This window comes from Gallinula chloropus, assembly GCF_964237585.1.
Source record: "Gallinula chloropus genome assembly, chromosome: 10".
NCBI classification, from domain to species: domain Eukaryota; kingdom Metazoa; phylum Chordata; class Aves; order Gruiformes; family Rallidae; genus Gallinula; species Gallinula chloropus.
Window position 1 is genome coordinate 11,258,790 of NC_140095.1, and position 16,596 is coordinate 11,275,385.

At 46.3% G+C, this 16,596-nt stretch overlaps 1 protein-coding gene across 1 annotated transcript; it reads right to left on the reverse strand.

Annotated features, from left to right (window-relative positions):
- Nucleotides 1-1,554: 1,554 nt before the first annotated feature.
- Nucleotides 1,555-14,913, reverse strand: LECT2 (leukocyte cell derived chemotaxin 2; the record flags this gene model as incomplete). The annotated part of the gene is made up of 12 exons (XM_084268712.1): nt 14,783-14,913; nt 13,338-13,434; nt 12,428-12,576; nt 11,761-11,926; nt 10,142-10,216; nt 5,787-5,842; nt 5,126-5,258; nt 4,471-4,622; nt 3,769-3,939; nt 2,840-2,972; nt 2,149-2,300; nt 1,555-1,745 (listed from the first exon to the last, which is right to left on the reverse strand). Exons 1-12 carry the CDS (start codon nt 14,826-14,828, stop codon nt 1,555-1,557), a joined length of 1,521 nt encoding a protein of 506 aa, XP_084124838.1. The 5' UTR covers nt 14,829-14,913.
- Between the last annotated feature and the right edge of the window lie 1,683 nt (nt 14,914-16,596).

Consider the following 16,596-nt stretch of genomic DNA (forward strand, 5'->3'; position numbering starts at 1 on the left):
TGGTTTAAGATGTGTGGTTTGCTTTAAATGTAAACACAATAAAGTGATCCAATACGTGCACTGATGTTAGACTCTTATCCATCTGTTGCACCACGTCCTGTTAGGCAAGGCTTTGTTCTGCTAGAAACGTGGGCTTGACAGATGTGGGGAGAGGCAATAGAAGTGTTTAATGCTGGGGTTGTAGTGAATTAGTCACTGCCATTTCATGTTCAGGCTTCACACTTCAGGTTTCTTGGCATGCTGCAACTGTAAAATGGAACATGGACAAATGCTGTAGGTGGTTGGTAGAGTTCTGGAGTCTCCATGTCTCTCCAGCCAATGTAGCAGTGCTAATAAAGTATCAAACACCAGCTTGCTCTCTCCAGAGAAATACAGTTCAGGAGGAAACTGGTAAATGCTTCTTCAAGTATCATCCCTGCATTCTTTAATGTGAATTTGCTCTGCTAACTGATCTTAACAAGTAAGACCAATTGGTACTTGAGTGCATAACTAAATACTAGTCTTAATGTAAAACCCTGACTTCACTGGTAGCACAGGAAGCTAATTTTAATTGAAAAGTAACAGCTGACATTAGATTAATACTGAATTTTGTGGGTTTAATGTTAGATGTGTTCAGTTAATGTACTATATGTGCACTGCGCTTTGAGAGGTGGGTTGTGTCAAAATGCTGCCCAGGGTAAAGCAGTATTGGGTGGTCTTTTCTTTCTCCAGTGGGTCTTCTGAAGGCCTGCAGTGGAGCATATTGCATCTGGCCAGAACCTGTAGGTTGCTGCCTCTACTTCCTGCTACCCTTGAGTAGCTGGCATGTTGGAGCTCTGCCTTGCCCTAGGTATGGTAAACATTGTCCCTTGGCTTTTCCCAGTTTTATAGTCTTGCAAAGGCTTACTAAAAGCCCCTTTCTAAAAAGTGAAAGCCAATAATAGACTTCACCAGAGTCAACTAAACCCTCAAAATGAACGATGGAGTTTACATCTGGTAAACTAAAGAGATTTTAGGGTTGCTCAACAGTCCAGGTTAGTGTGAAGCTAAGTGCAATGCACCTTTGCTGCCACAGGAGGGGGTGAGCTAGCTTTCGTGCTCACTGATTTTTTCCAGGCTCTGAGAAAGCTTACAACTAGGCATTGCTAATTGCCCCAGTCTCTTAAATTCGAACAAAAACTCAAGGTGTTTTTTTTTTTTTCTCGTGGTGTGGAGTCTCTTTTGTCATGCAATAGACACACCGGTTCGGGCATGACAACTCCAAACAGCAGCTTTTATGCCTTGTGGTGTTTCAATAAGTTTCCCTCTAATTATCCTCAGTTCAGGTTCCTTAGAAATCTCAAGTAATCTTGTTTGCAAAGGTGTAGTAAAGTTCATCAATTAGCCTAAGACATAAGGTTTGCAACAATTACTTAAAAACCTGGTACCTGATCAGTCCTTGGGACCTATATTAATGTTAGCCCCTTGCAATGTTAAGTTTGAATCAGCTGAATAGGAACCACTGCTGTACTCAAGAAGAAAAAACAGCTTTTGGATGCTGAGATGAATTTATTTGGAAGTTACTGCATTTCCATTTCACACTCTTTGCCCTTTCCCCCTTTCCAGATTGCCAGTAGGATCTGAATGATCACAATTCTCAACGTGGATGTGGGATGTGATCCCAGGAAACACTCTTTGCATCGGCAACATCCTTCCAAGGACTTGTCCCTTAGAAACTCTACCGTCGTATCTGATGGGATGGATGCAGAGTAGTTTCACACAGAAACCTGGTGAAAAGGAGGGAAAGCAGCTGATGAAACATTTGTTGTTCTGTGCTATCTTTCAGAAATAGGAACATTTTCTGTCTCTTCCTTTCTGCTGAGATGGCAACATAGCAGAGGCACTGTGGTCAGAGTGAGATTGGGGTGTGAGTTGTTGGCTTGATAGAGGAAGGAAGATGGGAGACAGGGAAAAGGTGGGAATCCCTGCTTTAGCAAAGAGAACTTGAAAACATTCCACAGAACCCAATTATGAGTCTACTAAAATAGGAGCAAAAAATTCAGCATGCAAAAGGGTAGAAGCAGCAGTGTATCAAAACATGTACCTTGCTTTTCACTGCCAGGCTGGCTGCAAGGTAATACAGCCTGTAGCATCTTAAGGCAAATATTAAATGAAAAATAGCTCTGTTACCTGATCCCCTGATTTGGACTCCATCATCGATGGCATTTCCATTGTGGAAGAATTTAATGGGTCCAGAGAGCTGGCCAGAAAAGGGAGCGTACACAGTTGCTCCATCAGCACAGATGACATCCACACCAGAGTGCTTTCCTTTACCGTTTTGCCTGAAAGCAAATACATGGTTAGAGAAGACTTTTACCAGCCTAACACAGTGAGACATCAGCTGGCATGCTGCAGGAGCTGGAAATGGGTTGGCTGTGCTGACGTAATAGACTGGCTGCTAAAAGTGTTTTGCTGTAGATGATGTAATACTGTGAAGGCCTGATGATCTGTTAGAATTGCAGTTTTGCAAACTGTAGGATAACAAAGGCTGTTCTTCCAAGCCTTCAAGTCGACCTGTAGAGTCACAGTATTGTTGTTGGCTGGTACCTGTGGAGGAAATCAAGTCCAACCTTCCACTTGTGAGGGCTGTTCCCAACACCAGGTCGAGTCCAGCACGCCTTAATCTGAGTGATAAAGACCTCTGAGCACAGAGCGTTCATGGACAATGTAGGTGAGCTGTGCTGCCTTACCCCTGCAGTGAGAATGTTGCCATGTGTCCAACCTAAACCTCCAAAGCTGTAAGTCTTAAATCGCTTGAACAGAGTTCAGCTTGGTTTCAGGGGAGCAGCAACAACCCCTCCACACGCCCCGCTTACAGTACCTTGGAGCTCCATAGTATCCACAGCCGTATCTATCGCAGCCTCTTATCTCGTTGGTAGGGTTCCCAGAGCACACTGTTGCCCACTGTCCGTCTTGTTGTGGAAATGGTTGTGGAAACGGTTGTGGAAACGGTCGTGGAAACGGTCGTGGAACAGGTGGTGGAACAGGTGGTACAACAGGTGATGGAACATCTTTGAAACGCAGAAACACAGTGCCTCAAAGTTAACTTTTAGCTTCAAAGTGTTGCATGTTTGTAAGCACTAGGTTTTAATTTTGGTTAGGGACATACTGGAGTTACATCCCGCACATGTAGTTGGATGGCTGCTCCTCAAAATATGTCCTTTAGGGAATGTCAATAGAATGTACACCTAATGCTGGGCTGTAACGTTGCTGCATTAGGTGACCTCATATAAGGAGCATGCTTTAGGGACAAAAACTCAAAATGAGCATTACAGCTCCTAGAGTGCAACCTGAGGGGTAGGAAAGGACAGAGGTTGGTTTCTGATTCCATGCCTGGGCTAATGGGACTGGACTCCTCAACTTCTCCTCTCCAGCACTAGCAACATAGAATTTGAACGTACTAAGAATCATCTCAAAGTCTGCTAAGAGGCCTTACTGAAAACATTGCTAGTACCTAAAAGGGTACAAGCAGAAGAGAGGTCTGACTCTCTACTGCTGAGACTTGATGCTGCTGCATCATGGAAGGGTGGGGGCAAGAAATATAGACCTTGCTTAGCTCATACACTGTCCTTCCTGTAACGCTGCCCACAGTTGTCTTTGCTGTATTTTCTTTCTTTTACATGTTGCTGTCAGGGAGAGCCTAAGACACAAGGGACCATTGCTATTTGACATTGTTGTCCTTATTTTTGATTAGTTAATAACTTATTTTTCATTCATTATGCTACTTATTCAGGGGGTTGTTTCTTTTACCAGGCCTAAGTAGATCAGTAGGATTGGAGTGGTCGCAGTTCTCAACGTGGATGTGAGAGACAATGCCAGGAAATACTCTTTGCATTGGCAGCATTGTCCCCAGCTGCTGCCCTCTCTGGATCTGGCCGTGGTATCGGATGGGGTGAATGCAGACCAGCTTCACGCAGTAACCTGGAAGAGACGGGAGAGGAAGCGAGGTCAGGAAACATCAGCTGCATCTGTTCTTGGGGTGAGCAAGAAACCTTCCGGGCCAGCCTCTTACTGGAGACAGTAATGATGAAGCAGAAGCATAGTCAAGGTACCAACAGTCCTGAAATCAAAATTGCTTGATTTGCTGTGGAAAAGAGGAAGTTGGAAAATAGGAACAGGAAAACATCCTCTCAGCAAAACTGAGGGCATATTTCTGTTACTTTATTCTTACTGTTTCCTTTTTTTTTTTTAATTTTAAATTTTGGATTGTTGTTTTCCTGCTACCTGTTGTTCAACCCTTTTCTTCCCTCCTCTCCAAGAAAAGCATAGGACTACATCCTGCTGGTGCTGACTTCCCATATTGCAGAGAAGCACTACAGTTGTGCTTCCCTGTAGGAACTAGAGAGGGTCTAAAATTAACACTTTCCTTGGAGGCCTACAGAAACCTTACTCAAGTAAATAAAATGATCACTTGCACATGCCTCCCAGCATTATCTGCTGTTAATTACTTGCCTGATCCACTGATCTGGACCCCATCATCAATGGCATTCCCGTTATGAAAGAATCGAATGGGTCCGGAGAGCTGGCCGCTGAAAGGAGCATACACTGTCGCTCCATCGGCACAGATGACATCCACACCAGCGTGCTTTCCTTTACCACTGTGTCTGAAAACAGAAATAAGGATTTAGAGAGCTCTGCCAGGTGTAACATGCTGTATAGATAGATCAGTTAGCACAGGACGATATCTGAAACTTGTGATGTTACGAGGTGCCTTCTTAAAGACAGCGATGCTGGTAGACATTCAGTGTGTGTGAATCGATGTTGTTAGCTTCCTGTAAGCTGTTGCTGACAGTTAAATATCTGGTCTATAAAGAGCAAGAATGACCTGAATCCTTGAAATAATTCCCATATCTTTTACTACTGAGGCTGCTGATTTGTTTAATGGCCTCACTTCTTCACCCATGCACCAGTTAGTAGCTGTGGTATTACCACACTTGGAAATTGCCAATTAGCATCCTATGAGTAAGAGGTCCTGCAGGCAACAGCCTTCTCTCATTCCAAGTGTCAGCTCTGGTTAAACTCTACTCTTTCTTCTGTGGGACCATTCTATTTAGGAAAGCAACAGCAAACCCCACTGCCCCAGCCTCCTGATGCCCCTCTGTGTTACCTGTCGGCGCCGAAATAGCCACAGCCATATCTATCGCAGCCCCGGATTCTGTTGCTGGGATTCCCGCTGCAGATGGGTGCCCAGTGTCTGTGCTGCTGCTGGGGTGGGTGCACTTCCCACTGCTTGGCAAAAACTTCACATGCAAAAGAGGAAAACAGGGAAAAGTCAGCTGTGTGCTTGGTGTGGTACCACAGGAAAGAGTTAGGGTGCAAAGTAGGGTGTTTAAAGCAGGAGACACAACTCTTCCTGCCACATGAGAGAGGTGTCTTCCTCAAATACTGTGCAGAACGGCTCATAGGTGTTTATAATTTCAGAAGCTGTCAGTAAAAAGAACATTGTACAATCTGTTGTATAGATTTGATCCCTTTTCATGGAGGTCTTATTTTAAGATATATTTAAAAGCAAAGCAATGACTATTTTTAGTATTAATTTATTAAACAAGTCAAACTATTTTCACTTTCTTCATGAAACTTCAATATATGACTCTAAATGCACACACAATTCCTTATTTTATAAGTCATAATCATGTATATTACCCTAATTCTCCATAAAATGAGATTGAAACAACTTAGCATTATTTATGTTGGAGCAAATGTCAGTAATTCATTACTGTCTACCCAAAACCAGTCAAGGCAACACCACTACAGCAACCTCAACTCACCAGTGGACACCAAGGTGACCAGAGCGACCAGACTGAGAGCTGGCATCTTGTGGATCCTTCACCCGTGTTCTTTGATCGAATCAAAGACGTTGAGCAGTAGCTGCCTGGGGTATTTATGTGTTTTTGAAAGCCCCGTTCTTTTCTCTTGGCCAATCGGTCTTGAGCAAAGCCTTACAGCTCATGGTGGGCAGTGTTGCCATATTAGGCACTGAGGATGTCTAGAAACTCTTTAACAGTTGCTAGAGCTGGTTGGGAAAGAGGGATAAAATAATGGGTGTCTTAGCACACAGTAACAGATGGAAACGAACAATCCCACATTTCAGGAAGCTCTGGTTGAGTGGTTTCTTAACATCTCTTCTTTTTCATGAAGCAAGGGAACACTTAAGCCAAAAATGGTGGCAACCAGAGGACTGAGTTGGAGGGAAATATGGGCAAAACTCTCCAGTGTCTGTAACCAGTTTGTCCTTCACTGCTGGTTCCACTGCTTCATGCCTTCCCCATGCCCATTGGAGATTTCTAATAGAGTGACAGAACACACACAAAGGTGTAATGTTTGTGAGCTCTCACTTAGGCTAAGAGATGTGGATACTTTTGTATGGAGGCATGGGGTCTTTTCCTCCTGGTCAGTTGAAATAATTTCCTAGTCCAGGCTTAAATCTGTGAAGTCTTTTCACTGAAACCCTAGTTTTTGACAAGAAAATTCTCATTAAACATTTTCACCTTCTGAAACAAACAGTTGCAAAACCAAATTGCATGGCAGGACTGACGTGAAATTAAAAAAAAACAATCTAAGCTTTATAATAATTCATTTAGTGTTTGCTTAATTGTAGTTCCTGTGCTATTAAATAGCCTGGTTAGTGTCTCTTAATTGCTCCTTCCATTTAGTTTTCCTGCACTAACAGAAAAGCATTAGATTTTCTTTATGGGCATTTCTTAGTTAATATGAAATTAAAACAAGTCATGAAGCTTTCACATAAACTATCTGATATTCCATGGGGAAGTCCTGCAGGTTTTAGAGGAGAAACAGATGTCTCTGCCACACTTGTAGCTCGCAAAGAGCATCTGTGCATCGTTCTTTCTGAAAATCTCCACGGAACAAGCAGCTGGAGATGAATTTTTCACTTGTGGTTCCAAGCTTTTCTTTTTTGCAGCCAATATTTAACCCCCAAACAATCTTTTAGCCCTCCCGGGGGTTATTACAAGTGGCTGTGCTGATGTTACCCCTGCTGCTTTCTTCTCCCCCTCCTGCCAGAAAAATCCTGCTGTTTTCATACTCGTGGCCACCAAATGAGTATTTCTATAAATGTTACATCCCCTCGGTCCAATTCTGACAGGGCTTTTGGATGTAATTTGCTCAGTGTAATGGAGCCCAGGCTTATAAATGCCTTCTCCCCCGCTTCCCCTGCCTTGGTGCCTGCACAGCTCCTCACATCTTCTCACTCCCTTCTCTGGGGGCAAAATGCAGCTGTTTGAGGGTTTTTTCTCCTCACTGTGACTCCCAGAGGCCTGTGACCATCGTTGACAGGCTGGGCCTTGATCAGCAACAACTCTGGCCTTGAGCCGGCTGGTGTTTGCTCTGTGGGGCCTGCAGAGAGCTTCTTGCTGCTTCTTGCAGCAGCCATCTCTGCAGCTCCCTCCACCACCAGAACCCAGCCACGCAAAGCTACAACACTATTCTTAGCTATTTTTTCCATCTTGTTTATATCACAGATCTGACCCCAAATTTCTTGTAACCATGTATGAGTTTTGTATTTTCTCTGTAAGACATCTTAACAGTGCTGTATCTTGCTCTGTTCTTTCTAAAGCACATCAAAATGTTGTTTTCTACAATAATATATCTGATGCACTTCTGGTAAAGTGTTAATAAACCCTTTTTTGAGTGTATGATATGGCAGTTGAGATTTCCAAGTGCATTCCCCTCCTTTCCTGGGTGAACTGGAAGGTGCAGACCTCTCCCCTCAGGATACGTGGTCCTGAGGAAGCTCTGAACCAAAGTTGCTGGGATTCCTGTGTTGGGCAACGGAGGTGTTTGTAGAACAGTTGGTAGGTGCAGTTATGAAAGACACGAACCGCCCGCTTAGCACACAGGAACAGAAGGATATGGAACAACTGACTGGCGTTGCACAGCTCCCGGGAGCTGCGGTTGCACCATTTCCTTCCCTGTGGAGAAGGGGATGGAGTGGAGCCAGCGTGCAGCCGTGGGCTGGCTGGGGAAATGCAGGCTTCTTTTTCTCCCATGAACTAGGTGAATTCCATTTTGCTCCTGTAATGTCAGTAGTAACTTCCCTGGGTGTGTAAGCCCCTCTGAGGGCTTCTCGTGGAGCGAACAAGAGCGCAGCAGGCCAAGGTGAGCATTTGGGCTGGTGTCAGCAGGCTGGGAGTGAGTTGAGTTAAGCCTGGTGCTGCCCAGGAGAAATCCCCACGTTGCTGTTCTGTGACTGCTGCGTATCTGTGTGGTGTTCAGGAGGGTCCAGGGTACTGGGGCTTTTGGGTAGGTGGTACCTGGTGTACCTGTTGTCTATAAAACTTGCAAACATTAGACTGCTCCCTCCTAACATATCAATTGTCTTAACAGCTCTAAATGAGAGAATAGTAAAATGATGGGATGGGTTTTTTTGGAGGAAGAAGAGCCAGAAAACTGGGGAAGAACTGTTCATGAGGCCATGTAGCAGCAGGACATGGACACTTTTCTTTTTTTCCCTAGAAAAGGGGAGGTTTAGGTTGGGTATTAGGAAAAAGTTCTTCCCTCTGAGGGTGGTGGATCACTGGCACAGGTTGCCCAGATAGTTGGTGGAGGCCCCATCCCTGGACACATTCAAGGTCAGGCTTGATGGGGTTCTGAGCAACCTGATTTAGTGAAGGTGTCCCTACTTACTGCAGGGGGTTGGACTAGATGGGCTCTAAAAGTCCCTTCCAACCCTACAGATTCTGTGATTCTATGTAAAACAGAGGCACGCCTGGACAACAGTCTCTAAGCAGAAACATCAGCAAAATCCAGGGCCAAACCCTGAGCCAGGGCACATTGAACCCCCCAGCCAAGGCCCACAGTTTCCTTCCAGTCACATTACCATCCTCTGTTTGTTGCCCACCAATGAGGGCTGGCTTCTCCATCATTTGCTTTACACACGTTTGAGCTTGGTGAGATCCAACCAACATCTAAAAAACTAACGATCTGGTCCATAAAGCCCTTCCCTTCACCAGTCCTGTGGGGCTGCAGCCCCAGTGAACCGGATAAATGAGCACTGCACGTCTTGTTTCCTGGTAAGGTGACAGTATCCTAAGGGTAGGTTAATTAGCAGGTAATTGAAAAGGTAAATCCTTTTTCTAGCTGCCTTTTACATACCAGCTGACTTTGTCCTTGGGTAGCTGGTGTGCCCAGTGTGGGAAGGAGCCAGTGCTGAGCTGCATGAGAGACGTTAGTGAAGAACCTTAGAAACTCTTTCTCTGGAAAAGAATTAATATTCTTTGTGCTGGTCATTAAAAATCACATTATGATATCAAAATTAACTGTGGAAGAATTCACTCGTGCAATCAGCAGCACGGGCTTTTGTGGTGAAAATTCAGCTGGCACAACGTGAGACAACTCCCAGCCGGTATTTATTCGGGCTTCTGGTCGCTTGGAGAGGCTGAGAGATGAGGAATATTCGGAATATTCGATTAATTAAGCTGCGAGCAGACAGTTTATCTTGCAGTGGCGCTGGAAACTCAGCAGGTCGCGCCAGCTGACCAGCCAGGAGGCTCCGCTGAGCATCCTGTGAGTAGATCACAGAATCACAAGAGTACCTGATCTACCCTTTTCTTAAACACACCCAGGGAAGGTTGCGGCAGATAGCAAGCTGCAGGAGACCTCAGCATGCTGCCCTCCTTTCTTCAGCTAAGCATGAGCTGAAGATGTACAGGTCTGATTGAAGGCTCCACCTGGAACCTATTTTTTAATATAGTTCCTCAGCCCAAGTTAGGGAGGTTGTAATGGGGAGGATGGAGGAACACAAAATCTATTCGCTATTGATGTCCAATCCTGTGGGAAGGACAAAGCTTGGGCTGAATCCTCCAGAGGTCCTGTAATGCTCAGGGAAGTAGAGGGGGACAGTGCAGATTTGGCTTGTGGCCTTAGGCAGGTAGGACTTTCACAGTTTGGGATCCCAGCTTATTGCTTTGTCTGGGGTGTTGTGGTGCAAACTTGTAACTGAAAGGGAGAGCAAAGAAATGAATCCCTGCAGAATGAGGGCAGGAAAAAGCCATTCTGCGTGGCCTCCTGAGTCTGCAGCTCCCTCCTGAAAAGCCTAGTTGCCCCCATTGCTCCCCCCAGCAGCCTTTCCCCTCACCTGGAATATTCCTAGAACTCAGTATTTTACCAGCCCTTTATATCCTTCTCAGACTCAGCTACAAATTGTCCTTTCCCTTCTTCCACAGCCAGTTCTTCAACTGGACTGGAGAGATAAAGCTGGATTTACTTAGGCTGTTTGCCCCAACTGCTCTGTAACTTAAAAAGAAAGTGATATTTACTTTTTCTCCTCTGCTGCTAAACCTGGAATTTTTAGCATTTTCGCCTCTACCTCAGCCACCTGCAAGAGCATCCTGCATCCCTGCATCAAAGCACTGCACGTCCCTGCGCTGCTGGGAAAGACTCAAGTTAAATGAGAGCCCAGATGATAGCAGGGTGGGAAACCTCAGCGCTGTTTTGGTGTTCATGTTCCTCCCAGGGCCCTGTGGTATCCGTGTGCTATGCTTTAAAGGGAGACAATGGGACCTTCTGTTCTGGTTATCAGGGTCCTGATGTGTGTGTGACAGCTGAGGGAGAGGGAAGGAGACAAGTGTGACCCAGGGAGGAGCTTACCTGACTTTGCTGGGATAAACAGAGTGTTGAGCCATGTTTTCTTGCCTATATAAGGACTAAAATTAAGTAGGAGTATTAGTTTTGAAGTAGTGTCTCCTAAGGCTGGAGTGTCAGTGCCCTGCTCAGGCTTTGGGTGCAGAAGTGGGGGCTTGATTGGGACTGTCCCTTTTCAAATGAGAGAAGTTGCTAACTGGGGTAAAACCTGGGATTTTAACCAATCAAACCTTGGGTTTCCTTCTGTAGTTTCTTAGAAAAACACAGATCTGCTGGAGGGACATACGGAGCTCCCAGTGCAGCAGCTTCTCTGCTCACCGACGCTGCAGCTGCATCGGTAAACACGTGAGCCCACAGCACTCATAGAGCACTTCACCTTGAGACCCCCAGTAGCATGGTGGTAGCCTTGGCCTGAAAAGCCCTGTCCTGTTAACAGGAGCTTGTTGTCCTGGGAAGGTCTTCAGCCCATTTACGAACGGAAAGAAATGCCTCACTTGGATGAGAAGAAACCTGAGTGTGCCAAGGCAATCCTGCAGCAGGAGTCTGGGGAAAGGGAACGAGTTACTTCATTAATGTTGTTTTATGGGTTTTGATCATGGGCCCCAGGAAAGATTTGGGTTTCAGCTTTATACAGGTTTCTCCCCCCCACCCCCCAGCTGCATTGAAAAAGCAGAACCCAGCCCAAACTCTGTGACAGCACCAAAGGATTTCAAAGCGATCTGTAGTGAAGCAGCCCTTTAATAATGTGATTTTCCATATGCAAGCAAGAGTGAAATTTCTGGCTTAGTGAAGAAATCTTCGTGTTTGGCTGCAGAGAGAACTGAGGAGTCCAAGATGAGCGAGTTGCAGCACGGCTCACCCAGTGCCTCCCAGCCACTCTGCTCCCCACTGCTTCAGCCTTCATCCCAGCATGCAGTGATGTGCAGGGCCCTGTGTCAGCTTTAAAGCATGTGCTATACCTTGCTCTGAGTCTCTTTATGTTCAGATACCCACTGGCATTTTGTTCGTGGATACTTTTAGGTGGAAAACCTTTTGGGGCTCAGTGGCTTCCCCTGTACTAGAGTGACTACCTATGCCCAAGCGATTTATTGAATACCCAAGAGGAAGGCTGAAGGCTTTGCCCCTGATGTGCTGCTGCCCATTTACAGGTTGGGAGTGGGATCTGTTGAGTCACAGTTCTGGATGTGGACGTGGGAGGTAATTCCTCGGTAGACCGATTGCATGGGCAGCATGACCCCAATCTTCTCTCCCTTCTGGATGGAGCCTCTGGTCTTGGTGGGTCTGATGTAGAACATCTTAATGCAGAATCCTGTTTGCAGGGGAGAGAGAAGAGGGGGAAACTGTTGCTCCTCTGAAACGCCTTTTAAAAGCCTGGCAGTGTGATAGTGTTCAGCGGCAAAAACAAACGGTGATAAAATGAGAAGCTATTCAGCAGTAGAAAAAGGTACAGAAAAGGCTGTGATGCCCTTACAGCATCAGGGATAGAGAATAGGAAAAGCACTAAATTAATGCAGAGGAGGGTGGAGAAGGGGGTTAAGATGGGTAGAACAGCATGAGCAAGCCAGGGGCCAGTCCTTTAATTACCTGATACGTGCAAAGGGCCCAGCCTCATCCTTTGACTTTTCTGCATTAACTTAATTGCAGTTTTCCTGCATTAACTGAGCCCAGATCTCAAAGTCAGAGTGTTCACCTCGGTTCCCATGGAAGCACACCACAGTTTGGGTTGGGTTGACAATTTTTGGCTCAGTTTAAAGCTCTACAAACCAATCACAGCTATTTTGTAAAGCCACACATCTTTCTGCTCTGGTACCTGCTCCCGAAAGCTGGACTCCGTTGTCGATGGCATTGCCGTTGCCGTAGGGCCTGGCTTGCTTGTCGATTTTCCCCGTGAAGGGTGCGTACACCGCCGAGCCATCCTCACACACTACATCCACTCCCCTGTGCTTCCTCCCTCCTCCTCTGAAGAAGAAGAAGAAGAGCAAGGTTAGCCTGCAGTGGAGTGCCTTCCCAGCTAGAATCATAGAATCACAGAATCACAGACTGGTCTGGGTCGGAAGGCACTCCCAAGGATCACAGAGCTCCAACCCCCTGCCACAGGCAGGGCCACCAATCTCCAGGCCTGGATCTACACAAGGTTGCCCAGGTCCCCATCCAACCTGGCCTTGAACACCCCCAGGGATGGGGCACCCACCCCCTCTCTGGGCAGCCTGTTCCAGCCCCTCACCACTCTCTCTGTAAAGAACTTCCCCGTAATATCTCATCTTACCCTTCCCTCCTTCAGCTTCACTCCATCACCCTTGTCCTGCCAGTCTCTGCCCTTTTAAAAAGCTGATTCCCCTCCTGTTTCTCTGCTCCCTTCAGGGACTGGAACGCTGCAATGAGGTCCTCCCGCACCCTTCTCTTCTCCAAGCTGAACAAGCCCAGCTCCCTCAGCCTCATTCTATAGGGGAGCTGCTCCAGCCCTCTAATCATATTCATGGCTTCTCTGACCCCTCTCCAACAGTCCCACATCTTTCTTGTATTGGGGCCCCAGCTCTGGACACAGGACTCCATCTGGGGCCTCACGAGGGCAGAACAGAGGGACAATCATCGCCCTGTCCCTGCTGGCCACCCTTCTTCTGATGGGGCCCAGAATCCCTTCTCTTGCCCATTTTCCTGTGCTTATCTCTATTTTAAGGCAGGTTCAAGCACAGCCATCTCCCTCCATGCCAGCACAGGACCTGGGGTTGTTGAATCCTCCGCAGCCGTGCCTATCGCAGCCCCTGATTTGGTTTGCAGGTTGGCTTGAGCAGATGTTCCCCCATTGGGCTGCAGCAACTAGAAAAGCAGAAAAGACAGCAGCTAGAAAAGGGGATTTCCCAGCCCATGGTTGTTTAATCAACAGCAGACTTGATTAAACATTGATCCCTTTGGACTTTGCTGTAACTGTGGATCGGGGCTTCAGGGAATTGGAAGGTTGTTTGTCTTTTAATGCAAAGGGGTTTTAGGGCTGCAATGAGACAGCATTTTATTTGTTTGTTTGTTTTATGCTTTATCCAGTGACATCTGAGGGTACTTAAAGCAGTGACTTCAAAGCAAAAATGCAGAACAAATAGATCTGGAGAGGATGTCATGGAGTGACCCGGTCCTCTCCCATTGCCCTAGGGAGATGTGCTGTGCTGCAGTCACAGGGCAGGCATGGGGCTGGAGCTATGGGATCCCTGTCTAGAAGGTGACCTGAGCCACTCAGGACCTTGGGATACTGAACAGTAAAAAATGGAGCTGAGAGAGACCCACTAAGTCTAATCCTATTCCCTAATGTGGGATCCAGTCAAAAATAAAAACTGTCACCTCCTTGTCACTAAGTACATCTTCTGTCCCTCGGTGGTTTATATTTATACGTGAAATATTACCCTTCCAAAGTGCTGATCCTACCCCCCAGTGATGTCTGAGAGAGGGAAGGCATTTACAGGGGAGAACTGGGAAAGGCAACCCCTGACTTGGGGGCTTTAACAGCCCTGCCCCTCCCCCCCCAATAAAGCTACTAGGGCTTCCCATGGGATGCTTTAGCAAGATTGGGGCTGCTCTAGCACGCAGCAAGGAGCTGAGGTTTGTTCGGGAACAGGTCAGGAGGCACCATGCCCGTTGGGCTCGGGGAGTATAGGCACAACAGGAGAAATGATGTGCTGGCACTGAAGGCTTGGTGCTAAGAGGGTGCAGGAAACAGCTAATGCCTTCCTCAAGCAAACCAGTTCTAGGTAGTCTTCATTTGGTATAAGGAATTGTGTATTCTCTGTGAAATCAAAGGTGATGACTTGGAGCACAGAAACATCTTTGGGAACACTGGATGCTCAGCAGGGTGTTCTTTCAGTAAAAGGCTTTCAAGAAAACACACATGCTGGTAGCAATCGATGTACCTCAGCTGATTCTTCCTTGTTCCATCAACCTCCTTACCCCAACAACATTTTCCCCACAGCTCTGTACCATATCTAAAAAGGATTCTTTCCATGGGGGTTTTGACACAACAGGAGAGGGATTAATTTCGAAGGCAAAAAATAGCAGAGAACAAACCAGTCCCCAAACCCTTATAGATAGACTCCATTTAAAGGGAAAAAAGAGGAAAAAAAATAAAGGGGAAGAAAACAGCTTACAATGAGCAATGCTTACTAAGGTTCAGCTAACTTACCAGTGGAGATGGCAATGATGAGGATGAGTGCCGTGACTCTGTGCATTTTCCTGTGCCTCCAGAAGCTCTGTCCGCTTTCTCAGCGAGTGGTTGAAAATACTTTGCTTTCTATTTATACACCTCAACAGAGGCTGTATCCAAATTTCTCCAGCCAATCAGAAAAAATTCTGTGGCCTTGGTTCTTTTGTTTGCAGATCCAGGCCAACAGCAAGAACTGAGAGCAGCCCTTGAAGCGTACCACCGGCTTGGCTTACTCGTGGTGTAGAGGCTCCAACCCTGTTTCACAACAGCAGCTATATGGGGGTTTTGTTTGGTTTTGTTTACATTGAAACCATGAATATTAAACCCAAATTTAAAGGACCATTTGTGACTATTCCTGCCTGTTGCACAATCTTGAAGTTTGGCAAGATCATTCTGGTGGAGAAGAGTTTAAATGGGCTTAAAAAATATATGGGGGCAGATGGATAACTTGTCCTCCCAGAGCCAATTCAGCCAGGTGGACACAGCTCTGTGCCACCCATCACACCCAGCCTCATGCTAGAACAATCTGAGCAGGTGACCTGTGAAATGAGACCCTTGTACCCCGTTTTTATTAGCCAGTTTCATTAACACATCCCAGAATTGTGGAGTTGCTGCTGCTGAAGTGTGAGCAGTACCAGTGGGAGAGACACATGTTTACAATCTTCACAGGGCCTGAACAGAAAATGTTCTGAACCCTATAATATTGTGGCTGAGCAAAATTACAGGAAATTGAAGAAGAGAACACTGGAGCACGCACAAGGCCACCTCCAGTGTTGTTTCTGGGAAGGGAGGATTGCAGTGTCCTGGTTTACAGCCAGGAGCTGGAAGCTGGTTGTTTTCTCAGCTCTCTGGCTGCCCAGTCTGTAGCACTGGGAGCCACTGACCCTTCTGTGTGATAAAAGATGAGAGCCCAGGTTAGACACAGCTTTGGGGTGGAGCTCTCAGCCCGGACACCCTGCACTTGCTGTCTCTTTCATGGCACAGGAGGGATGAAGACTAGCCTTTACATTCCAAACCAAGAGCAGTTCCTCTGCACAGCATTCAAACCCATCTTTTCCAGAGGTGGCCATGTCAACTGCAGAAGGATGCTGCTGAACATAAATTGTATTTCATGGGAAAAGATGGTGATGACTGAATGATTGACCCCACCAGACTGTCTTTGAGACACATGTGCTGCCTTCTTCCTTCCTCTTCTCCCGCTGAAGTGTCATCCAGCTATGTCCCTGATGTGATGATGTCAGGGCAACAGCTTGGCTTGGACAGAGCCAACACCTGAAGCCTGGCTGGAGTGGACATCCCAGCCTGGAGGAGATCATCTGAGATGCTTCAGCTCCAGGTGACCCCCTGGCAAGATGAGAAGGATAGTCATACTGGTCCTGCTACATGAGAGGTTTTTAACCTGCCACCACCTTCCCACATGCTGTGCTCCCATTTGAATCCCTGTGTGGGTTTTTTATCTCCAGAAAAACCCTGTCCTGGCTCACTGTTTTCCTGCTTCTCAGTTGTTTTATGTAGAGAGGGGGGAAAGGCTCTTTGATGGTAACGTTTTGACACAGAATGCTTGCACAGAGTATAGGAAAAAACCATGATGATACCTATCTCACTGCACAAAGCTCCTCCTGTCCAGGGCTCAGTGGAACCAAGCTAGGTAAAATTGCATTATCTTACATTCATTTTGTTAATTAGCAACTTTGTTAGAGACCTGCAAATCAAGATCAAAGAGGAGAAAAGAATGACCAAAATAAATCTGTGTATTTCCCTAGAAAATGAGCTTTTCCTTCCTAATTCTGGTC